Here is a 10,667-nt window from a genome sequence, read left to right as displayed (position 1 = left end):
TCTGCTATATACACAGGCAGCCCAAGCTCACGTCTCGAGAAAGCCAACGATGAATTCATGAACGCGTCACGCGTTATGTGATTCGGTGTTAAGTTACGGGAGGAACCGTTGAAAATTTGAACACGTTATAAGGAATAGTATGGGGAACGAAATATGGTCGATTTACAACGATAAATATTTCGAAATATGAATATTTTACACGTAAAATCAATAAAACTTACTCATGCCCTGTGTATCCGTCGTAGTTTCTGGCGATTTCTGCCGTTTTAAGTTTGCTTTACCATCACTGTTATCCATGTCAAAAGACGAAGTCTTCGTGTTCAAATTTTCAACGGTTCCTCACGTAACTTAACACCGAGTCACACAACGCGTAACGCGTTCATGAATTCATCGTTGGCTTTTTCTCGAGACGTGAGCTTGGGCCGCCTGTGCTATATAGAATGAATATATTAAAAAGGACGATGCTAATAATAATGATGAGTTTATGGACTTATATTATGCAGTTATCAATATATAAAACTTTAAACGAACATGACAGTGCTGAAAATTGAACTATACCTTAATATTAAAGCTACAAATTAAAAAAACTGACTTTAAAATTGATTTATAAAATTGACCATAAAGATGTTGGCATCCATTTCAACTTTAAAATGCAATTGAATTATTTACAAAGTATTACAGAAAAGAAGGATGAAAACACGAGGAAAGCACTTTAAACTTCTTTTATCTTCAGTCCATTCCTCATTGAATTTTGACTGAGGGAGAGCTAAACGTTGCAATGGCACTGATTTTCTTTTTCTCCATTCGTTTTTAGCCTGCGAGACCCTCATCATTAGCGGAGCACCACACCCGTTTCTCCGCCCGCGGAAAGATTTGAGACGATTTATAGAGAGGTTTGCTAGGGGTCTGGATAATTTTCAGTGTTAGACCGCTTGCAAACCTATCGCTGGCTCGTGTCGCTTAAGGCCTCATGTTTCCCGCCGGCGAAGACACACTCGTTCCGAAACGCTAATAATGAGAGCTTGTTCGCAAGATACTCATTGAAAAGAAGAATCTCCACAAAGTCGTTGAGTCGCTTCCAGTGAATTAATCGGCCAATATTGGCATTACCAAGCCCAAGTTTTTTTACTACAGCGCATGATCGGCTCAAGAAAATTAGACGGTGCCCAGCCTAGTTCATCGTGAATTTCCACGAGCCACCATCCACCTTTACTTTTACGTATTACCTGTACTATGTCTCCCTCGAACAGATCAATCATACTATCTGTTGTGGCCTGGTAGCTAGCAGTCGCTTGGTAAATTTGTCTTCTGTGCCTTTTATAATGGCTATTTGAGGCATTGTAAACAACTGAATTTCTGGGGTTTAAACGTTTTCTACCCTTTCTGTCCTGTGATGTGTTCGTGTTAAATGCTGAAAGATCGTCACTGGAGGAATTTTCGTTAGCCATGTGGTTTCCCATCACTAAAAACAGCTCGTCATCTGTAGATTCATAGGCGTAGGGTCTGTTTGAAGGTCTGCCTCTGGTTCTAAATTTGGAGTAACTTTTCATGTTGTACTCGTTGTCCTGTGAACGTGAGCGCCTGGAGGCCGTTGAGTTAGGGTAATGACCCTCTCTGGCAGAAGGCAGAAAGGCCGAATCCACGGAATTTCTCATCTTTCTGATAACGCTGATTCCATCTTCCTCTAGAAATCCAGAATCATACGAAGACACATTTCGTCTCACAGGGTCGTTTTCGTGGTGGAAATAAGGCATCCTTGGGGAAGGACCAACACAACCCATTGCCCTAAACCTTTGGCTCCACCTCTGTGATCGACCAATTGACTCCTTCTGAAAATTTCTCGAGATGGCCACCCTTTCTGCCCCAATTTGACCGCGATTTATTTTTCTTTCATACGTGAGTGACTCTGACTCATCACTGGAGGAGCTATCTGTGCTGCTCTTCGGCCGGGTTCTCGGTGACGGTCTGGTGGTAGCGCAGTTCTCATCGAAAGCGCCCAATGAACACCTGCTTTTATGGTCCACCATAGGCAGTCGTATCGCAGCTTCCCTCTTTTGATGATAAACCTTCGACGAAAAGTGATCAAAAATTGATATAAGCAGGATTTTGCTAAAGAGTCATATCTTGTTGCTATTAGGTTTCATTTGTAACAAAATGGTATCTAAAATGAATGGAGTTACTAATATCAAATTGTGTGAGTTGCAAAATACTTTCAGGTTACACCATCTCTACAGTAGCACCAATTTTGACTGCCATGTGGTTTGTAGACATTCAAATACCATTAGATTTACCAGTATGTATCAATTGTGAATGTGGCTCTTTCAATCGATTTAATTGTCAAATTTCTTCTTTGTCTCCATCTTATCTTATCCCATAAAGCCACCTGCTGCCTCCCAAAACTATTATGAAAATTTTCAGAATAAGCTATAACACGCGTAAATTCCTACCGCTTTAATAGCAGAAATTGTTATAAACACATACTCACATTCGTATGCGGTGTTGGTCGTGGAACTGGATGAATCCAAGCTTTAGATTTACCTATTGCAAGTAGAAGCAGAAGTATTGCATCCCCTTTATGACATTTTCCCACAGGAAACCATCTACCTATTTAGGTTCAATTTCCATGAGTATGATACTATATATCACAAATTCAGAATTTAGCCTGTTGCCTACCTGTTCTTCTATCTATTCTTCGGAGAAACCTATATCCCTCTAGGTCCTCATTGCCAATTTCATGGAAGACTGGGGCCGAGGAATAAACCGCACAAAACGAAGCTTAAAGCTAAAATACACTTGGTCAATGAGAAACGGCATCTGTTTCTTCGGAGCAAATCTATCAACAGTTTATCTTTTATCTGAAAAGGTATCGGTACTGGGTTCAAACTTACCCTCATCCCAGGTTTCATTTCTTCCCGCATCATCCTCGTCGTCTTCGTCTTCGTCTCCATTATCGTTTTCCTTGTCCACGTCTGATTCGACACTGTGTTGACCGTCTTCTTCTTCCTCCTCAGGTTGCTGTGCTGGTAGCAGAAAGTTTGACGGAAACCATCCTACTCTATCATCGATTCGGACCATCCACCAACCACTAGAATCTTCAGCGAGAACCTCAACTTTATCTCCTTCCAATCCTGTTACTTCGCCAATTCCACTTGCTTCATAGGTTGCAACAGCATAGTATGTGGCGTCATCTGTCTCACTGGAGTTATATGTCCGAAACGGTTCTTGTTTCTTCTTTAGTGGCACTTTATAAACAAGCCCCTGCCTCTTCTCCTTTTCACTCGTATCCCGATTCTCTTCACTATGTTGCAATTGTTCTCTTTGTCTGTGGTTTTCCTGTTGGAGTTGTTCTTGAAACCACTTCGTGGTAACATGAGAAACTTCCGTCTCTTCCTCATTAGTCTGCGAAATTTGTCTCTCTTCGAGCTTTCGGTCTTCTGTTATCTCTTTACCTTGTCGTAAAAGAACTGAGCTAATATTTGGGAGCCCGCTTCCTTCAGAAGACTCGTTCTCTGCTAAGTTGGAGCTTTGAGAGACAAGTGGCTCTTCTGTATCACTAACAGTTGGTGTGAAGAAGATAAGTGGCTTTGAACCTAAGAAGAGCTTCAGCCCTGGTAAAGATTCACTTGATTCTGCTTTGCTATTACTCGAAGTAGCATCTGAAACACCTGAAAGGCGTCTTTTTGACAATTCACCCAACCTTGGGAAAATGGGAGAGAGTGCTACCAAAATTTCTGGTGGGGTATTTTTCGCAGCATCTTTTTTCTCGGAAAAACCCTTGCCCAGAGGGGTCTTGCTCTTATTCGCTTTCTTGCTGTTGCTCGAGGAACTAAACGAACGGTTTCGCCTGAGTTGGTCAAGTTCCAAGCGTTCTTTCTCTTTCTTACATGCTATTTCAATGTCGAGTTCTGAGATAGAGAGCCCTCGGTTCGGTAACGCGTCCCTTAAATCTCTAGTGGAAAGAGACTGACAAATTGAAAATGACCTTTTTTGATTTTTAGCTAGGGAAGGAGATCTTTTAACTTCGGCTCTTTCAGTAACAACTCCGGGCGTGGAAATCGCTGTAAGGAGTTTTTCAGTTGGATGGCAATCTAATCCTCTGCTCGGTTCAAAAATTCCCTTGTCGTTATCTGAGAAGCGAAACGATTGTACTCGTCTTAATACTTCCACTGTGGGGCGTGCTAGTTGAACATCAGTTGCTGAAGTAGAAAGTTCGTAGTTTGAAACCGAATGCCTCAAAAAGTCACCTGTTGGAATTGACAGGTCGCTCAACAAGGATCTTTCCCTATAGTCTTTTGCTTTTGAAAAATCCTCCAAAGTTTGTATTTCAGAGCTTCTCAATTGTATTGACGACTCTACTGAAATTGTTCTCGATGACCCATCATGTAGGCCGATTTTCTGTTCAATAACGTTCTTCACATTGCACAAGAAAACACATGAGCGAGATCGTTTTAGTGGCCTGGCTGAAGCTCCTGGGCGTTTTTCGGCTAGTCGAAGGTCAAGCTCAGACATTACCTGCCTGTTCTTTGAGAACACCTTCCTAAGATCTCCCACGGACGCCGAACGACACCTCGACAAGGACTTTTCATGACTCTTCTCTGCCGATGACGATACATTAAGGTGTGCCCCTTTAAACACAATTTCTTGTGTGGCTGGATCTTCACTGGATATTTGCAGTGGCACACTGTGTGCCCCATTTCCTTGACCAGAATTACCTTTCTCAATGTCTACAGAAGAATGCCAGACATTCGGAATCAGTGAACCTTCTCGAATCTCTAAAGATCTCTCATGGTCAACCTATTTAATAAAATTCGAAAGCCTCTGTTATATGAGGTGTGATGTCCCCTACTCATACCATTAAAGCCATTCTGCTTATTATAAGCAAACCTTACACATTTACTACCCTTTAATCTCTACATTTCCATAACACGAAATTGAATTTTAACACTTGAATATTAGCTGCATTTAGGTTTTTGGAAAACTCTTTGTTTCTACACAGATCCTTTGCTAATATCACCTTTAGCAGCGCATCAAGCACATCTGTGATTGTATCCGCTCATTTTGAATGTTCTCCTTTTCAAAAGGCGGAATTCTCTAAGAAATATTAAGAATATCTCAAGTTTCCTTAAGAGTTGTTCTTTCCTGGAAATGGTTCACTTTTGTATTTGTTCCAATTCCATTTGCACTTGGTTAGGGCGAGAGAACTTTGTTTTGTGCACATTGGCCACATGCTGATAGAAAAAATAATTAAATAAACTCCGTTATTCGAAACATACCTTACTGTCACTATGACTCCTGTTCAAATTGCTCATCAAACCTGAAAGAAAAATGGTTTTAAAGTATTTTTTTAATTTCATCACAAGACCGCTGGAATATCTAAACCCTTTCTCAGATGAATTTTCAATACCTGGTTACAACTTTATCGTTTGCTTTAGACTTTTCTCTGTATACAATTATACCTCAACGTACAGAGAACCACAAACTCATATCGTTGTCCACATCGACCATTTATTTACATTTATTATTGTGTGACTGAATATATGGAATACGCTGATATCAAATAATCTCACGCTAACAGAACTACACAAAGAATGTTAGGGGGAGAGCTTCTGATTTGTCGAATGTCTCTTGGAATGCAACATGGAACATGAGAAGTGTTTCTAGAGACAGCTTAATAATCAATGATCCTGCGATCGTTACCATTAGGCAGTGCTCCTCCTTGCAGCTCTCCATTAAGGCTACCATCCATTTCTTCATCTCTTAGCTGAAGACCCATTGCTGTCAGCCGTCTCAAACTCTTTGCCGGGAAAACGGATGCATTACCAACTCTCTTAAGATAAACAGATGGCGCCCAACCTTCTTTGTGACCATATCTAGGAAACAAGTTTTTATTTTACAGTTTTAGACGAGCATGAGCTCCCCAAATTTTTTCTTTATTCTCATCTTTCATTTGGTTGATATTATATAAATATTGTAAGGAGAAATTCTGTCTTGGTCACTCATGGGAGTTAAGGGATAACAGTATTCTTACCTAACCTTCCACCATCCGTCGAGAGTTTTCTCGATCACCGAAAGATTCACACCGATATCAAAACTAATTTCATCACAGTGCTTTGCCTGGTAAGAACGTGTGGCCATGTAAATCTCTTCTGTAAAAATGACAGCGAAACGAAATTTGATTATCTATTTACTCTTGCATTCGCAAGGATGTTTAGAGGTACTGATTTGAAGCCATTCAAATAACAATAATGATAATAATAATAATAATAATAATTATAAAATATCTATATAGCGCTCAATCCACTATTTGTCCTTGGCGCTTTACATTAAAAAAGATATTTAAAAAGCTAAAAATTCTACAACATTATAAAAAAAAAAGCATCACCTAAGTTACATCAATAAGTTAAAAAATTAAAACAAAAAACAAAAAAAAAAACAGGGTTTAGAGACGCAGTGGCAAAACTTGTTAGTACAGTAGATTCCTAGTCCGGGTTCCACTACTGGCTATTCTGGTTTGCAAAAATCTTTATTACTCTGATTAAAGTGGCTCTCTCTCCAGGAGTAAAAATGGGTATCAGACAACTTCTAAGACATGTTTGAACTAACATTACCCAAAGTTTATCAATCCAATGGAAACTGGTATAAAGTCTGATAACACCGGGTAGACCGGCACGAATCAATAGCACAAGTATACAAATTTTGTCCAGTGTTATTCCTCTTTGTCAAGACTAGTCTGTTATTGGATTTTCTGGAATCTCATCTTCTTTTTGAAGAAAATCGCATATTAAAAGATATGTTTACTTTTTCCTTCCACTTATTTTTCTGTCTGTGTTTACTACGGCATTCGAAAACTGTAACTGAATTCTTACCTTGACCTGGAGCAAATGTCTCTGTGACAATATCGTCGTCATCATCATCACCACCATATACAGGCTTTATGAAGGAGGCTGGTACCCAGCCAATTTCACCCTCACAATCTACATGCCACCAGCCTGACATAAAAACAAAGGGAAAACGTTGGTTTGCTCACTGTATTCCCACATGAACACGATCTAAAATTTGGTTTAATGCTAATAAGTGAATGCTGATTTCGCTACCAAGGGACCAGTCACTTTTTATCAGTTGACTGAGGGTCGGCGGATTATTATGGGGAATCACTTGGTTTTCAGGTGAACAGTTGTCTCTAACAGAGTGTAAAGAGGGGTGGGGTGGGGGGGGGAGGTATGACAAAAATAACTGCCAGTAAAGGAAGATCATTAGAATACTATAAAAGCTATCAAAGGTATCAGGTTAATTTTATTTTGACACAATCCACATCCGCCTACCTTCTTTCCCTCAGGGTTCCTTAGCCTTATTTTATGCACTCACCACTCTCGTGTTTTTCGATCACGCCCACTGTGTATCCTTTGGTAAGGCTGATGTCATTGAGATATTTCTTCTGGTAATTCTCCAGCGCTACAAACTGTTCCAGAAGCACAGGTTCTCCAATAGAATTTGCTATTTGAACGAGAATATCACAAAAATGTGATCTACTAAATTACCAACTGGAGCTCCAGTGGAAATGTTCCTTAGTATCCTCACTAAAACTAACATTTGGTCAACCCAAGGTTTGGCTAAGTCAATTCCTTCGCTACCTAATTTTCCAGTTTTGGACTAGCCTGCTGTGTCAATGACTTATTATTAAAATTGGAGAAAAAAACTTTCTGTCACGTACTCTTATCTAATAAACGCACCTGTCAGAAATTTCGATGACAACCTCCTGAGCAAAGATGACTTCATCGAAAATTTCGACTTTCTTTTTTTTCGAGGCGGATTTCTGCAAGAGAGACACACGTATGTTCAATGCTAAGCAGCTAGAGGATTCGACCTGATGTTGACGGACACCATTAAATATTGATTGATTAAGTCAAGGAAGTACTTACTTTCTTTTGACAATTTCCAGATCCTCAGAGCGCGGAGTAAAGAAACTTGTCACAAGCTCGCACTCGGAAATATGTTTGGGCAGTGTGATCAAATCCTAAACCATAAATATAATACTAAGGGTGAGTAATATCACATACAGAAGGCTTCCTAGACATCTGTTTGCCAAAATTATTGGGGCCAAATATAGTATTTTTAGATCCTAGAGAAATCAGTGGAAAAATCCACCATATATAAATAAACTACAGCTAGCTATCCTTCCAAAACCGTACAGACATTTTCACGTTGGAAACTTTATCACGCTTCAACCAACTTAAAATCAAAGAAGCTATTCACATTCAATGGGAGTAACCAACACTTAATCATCAACTTTATCATGTTAATTCAAAACTTTTCTTTTAATTACATACATTGTTTTGTTTCTATTGTTTGTTATACACTTTAAATTAAACTTTGTACTTTTTATAGATCAGAACTGAAGATGACAGAAGAACTGTCGAAACGTTTTTAAAAATTGTCGTATATTTTCTGGAATTCTATATCAATTTCTTCAAACAAAATTTATTAAATTTAGGCGACAATTCTTTTAGGAAAAGAATAATTGCATTTTGGCCTAAGTACGTTTTTTTTTAGCTTCCCTTCTTAAATAAACCTACCCTCTCCAATAAGAACCATCTTCCCCCGACGCGAAAATGACAATTTTCTCCCTTCCTAGTCTCTTACAGGTACAGACTTCTACAAAGCTAAACCTGCTTGGTTACTCACCAGAACAAAGTATCGAATTCTTTCCAACTTTGCATGTACAGTTGTCGGTATGAAGTTTATTTTCCCTGAAAAATTAACAGTGTTTGTGAGTTGCAGATTCTTTATTGCGCGCAGTAAACTATAACGTGGAAAATATCCTGACGATCATTATAAAACGACTCTCTGGGAAAAGTCTGTGAGACTCCAACAGTGAGTTTTGAATCCTTCAGGCAAGATGGTTATTCAAATCATCATACATAAGGCTTTACTTCACAGAAATTTACCTTGAAAGAAATGTTCCAAAAAAAAAGTTCATACGATAAGCTGATTCATGTGAGCGATGGAAGGCTTAGATTTCCTGCACAGTCCTAAGATTGCTATTTTTTCTCGTAATCGAAACCCAAGTAGTAACCTATTTGAGTACAACTAAGCATCATTTCGGCTAATTTTCTGGAGAGACCTTCGTGTTGACCGGGTTAATGTTACCTTGAACTGACGGGATCTCGATTCTGCTGCGTTTTTTCCGTGGAAAAGATGCTCGAAGGTTGCACTAAAAATTGAACAAAAAGCACCTTAAATCAAATGGAAAGAAACTGCTTTCAATTTTGCTAATTGAACATCAGAATACAAAAAGACAATTTTCGCATCGAAATGAGCTCATTTAATTTCTTAATTGTGTTCTTTCTCTCATAACAAAAAAAGGATTTATAGCTGGATGAATTATTTTGATCATAATTCTATTCATGTTATACTAGTTTCAAGTTTTAAATAGCCAGCTCTCTGAGCCTGTTTTGCGCTAGGAAGGCGGCGCCCTCGATAATGGAAGGCTCCGCACATATTTGGGTAGGAAGCAATTTCAAATCGAGCAAATTTAAAAGATCGTTTAGATGAGAAACATAAATGACACCAAAAGCACAATGAAAGGAGACATTTTTGAATACATACACCTGAGAGTCTTATAAAGTATCTTCCGGGGATCAAGATTAACTGCTATAAACAATGTTGCCATTGATTAAATTTTGCGACAACTCCCATCCTAAAGCTTAACACATTTTGTACAATTCATCGTATAATCCTGCTTTAAGTCATTTTGTAACTGACTCTAGTTACCTCAAGCTGCATAATTTCGCTGAATCTCCGATAAATAATATTAATAGTACCGTCCGACCATAAAACCTTTATGGAGTACACCTTAAAACCATAAAACAAACAATGATGATATTAGTTGTCCATCTTTTGTAAGGTAACCGTAGATTGTGAAAATTTGATGTACTTACAACGTGATTGCTGGGTTTTCTTCTCTGAGAGCCTTCGACAGACAGCTCTCTTATCACCCTTCGAGGCGTCTCGGCTACTTGAAATTGCCCGCTCATTCTTTACGATATGCGATCGATCACTGAGAGAGCAAACCAGCAAGGACAGTTAGCTTTGTTTTGATCACAAAAAGGTATGTAATAATTAACCAGCCCACTGGAAACTAGCCGAGTATTTGTAACAATTTCTTTGAACTCAGTTATCTAGAATCAATTACTTTTGGACAGAATTCAAACCACGCTGTATTCGGTCAGGTCCTGACTGAAGCACGTCTGAAATTATTTTTAATTTTTGACTTCTAGTTCACAAAAGAATGCTTGAAAAAGATAATTGTACCAATTAAATTTGGGCTCTTTTGTTCAATCATGAAAGAAACCAAAAGAAACGATGCATTAAGAAATTTCAGGTTTTTTTTTAGTGCTTTATAGTTGATCCTTCTTTGCGTACCGTTAAAAATCTTTACGAGAAGGGTTGAGACCGTTTCCTGCCCGATTTTTAATACAAGTGTCAGTCAGTAACAATTTGTTAACCTCAGGTAGGTCATGACCAAACATAAAGTTTTCGCTAACTACTGGAAAAATACTTCGAGTCGCATCCTCTGGGAAAACTTTCCTGGTGTTAAATATTTTAAATTATACGTCCATGCATCAGCAGTATTGTTTGTTAATGCTTAGGTGCCAAAACAGTTTTCG

The 10,667-nt window shown here is 38.8% G+C and overlaps 2 protein-coding genes across 2 annotated transcripts; both read right to left on the bottom strand.

Annotated features, from left to right (window-relative positions):
• Positions 1-221: 221 nt before the first annotated feature.
• LOC149050985 (uncharacterized) lies at positions 222-7,085 on the bottom strand. The gene is made up of 7 exons (XM_089197381.1): positions 6,867-7,085; positions 6,029-6,146; positions 5,698-5,870; positions 5,274-5,314; positions 2,889-4,794; positions 2,486-2,538; positions 222-2,066 (listed from the first exon to the last, which is right to left on the bottom strand). Exons 1-7 carry the CDS (start codon positions 6,994-6,996, stop codon positions 1,107-1,109), a joined length of 3,381 nt encoding a protein of 1,126 aa, XP_089053507.1. The 5' UTR covers positions 6,997-7,085; the 3' UTR covers positions 222-1,106.
• An 830-nt stretch (positions 7,086-7,915) lies between these two features.
• On the bottom strand, positions 7,916-10,220 carry LOC149050984 (SH3 and PX domain-containing protein 2B-like). The gene is made up of 5 exons (XM_089193573.1): positions 9,939-10,220; positions 9,772-9,852; positions 9,148-9,211; positions 8,683-8,747; positions 7,916-8,014 (listed from the first exon to the last, which is right to left on the bottom strand). The coding sequence occupies exons 1-5, from the start codon at positions 10,032-10,034 to the stop codon at positions 7,916-7,918; spliced, it is 405 nt and encodes a 134-aa protein (XP_089049699.1). The 5' UTR covers positions 10,035-10,220.
• Positions 10,221-10,667: the final 447 nt, after the last annotated feature.

Source organism: Pocillopora damicornis, chromosome 2, assembly GCF_964200805.1.
Source record: "Pocillopora damicornis chromosome 2, jaPocDami1.2, whole genome shotgun sequence".
In the NCBI taxonomy this organism is placed as follows: Eukaryota; Metazoa; Cnidaria; class Anthozoa; order Scleractinia; family Pocilloporidae; genus Pocillopora; species Pocillopora damicornis.
The sequence above is the reverse complement of the archived record's forward strand: the minus strand, read 5'-3'. Positions and strand labels throughout refer to the sequence as shown.

Coding starts and splice junctions, on each gene's coding strand:
- LOC149050984 (XM_089193573.1), bottom strand. CDS start 10,034: ATGAGCGGGCAATTTCAAGTAGCCGAGACGCCTCGAAGGGTGATAAGA. Junction 9,212..9,771: donor GCGAAATTATGCAGCTTGAG/GTAACTAGAGTC, acceptor TTCAATTTTTAG/TGCAACCTTCGAGCATCTTT. Junction 8,748..9,147: donor CGAGATCCCGTCAGTTCAAG/GTAACATTAACC, acceptor TTAATTTTTCAG/GGAAAATAAACTTCATACCG.
- LOC149050985 (XM_089197381.1), bottom strand. CDS start 6,996: ATGTCAGGCTGGTGGCATGTAGATTGTGAGGGTGAAATTGGCTGGGTA. Junction 5,315..5,697: donor AGGAGGAGCACTGCCTAATG/GTAACGATCGCA, acceptor TTTTTCTTTCAG/GTTTGATGAGCAATTTGAAC. Junction 2,067..2,485: donor GACCAACACCGCATACGAAT/GTGAGTATGTGT, acceptor TTTTCGTCGAAG/GTTTATCATCAAAAGAGGGA.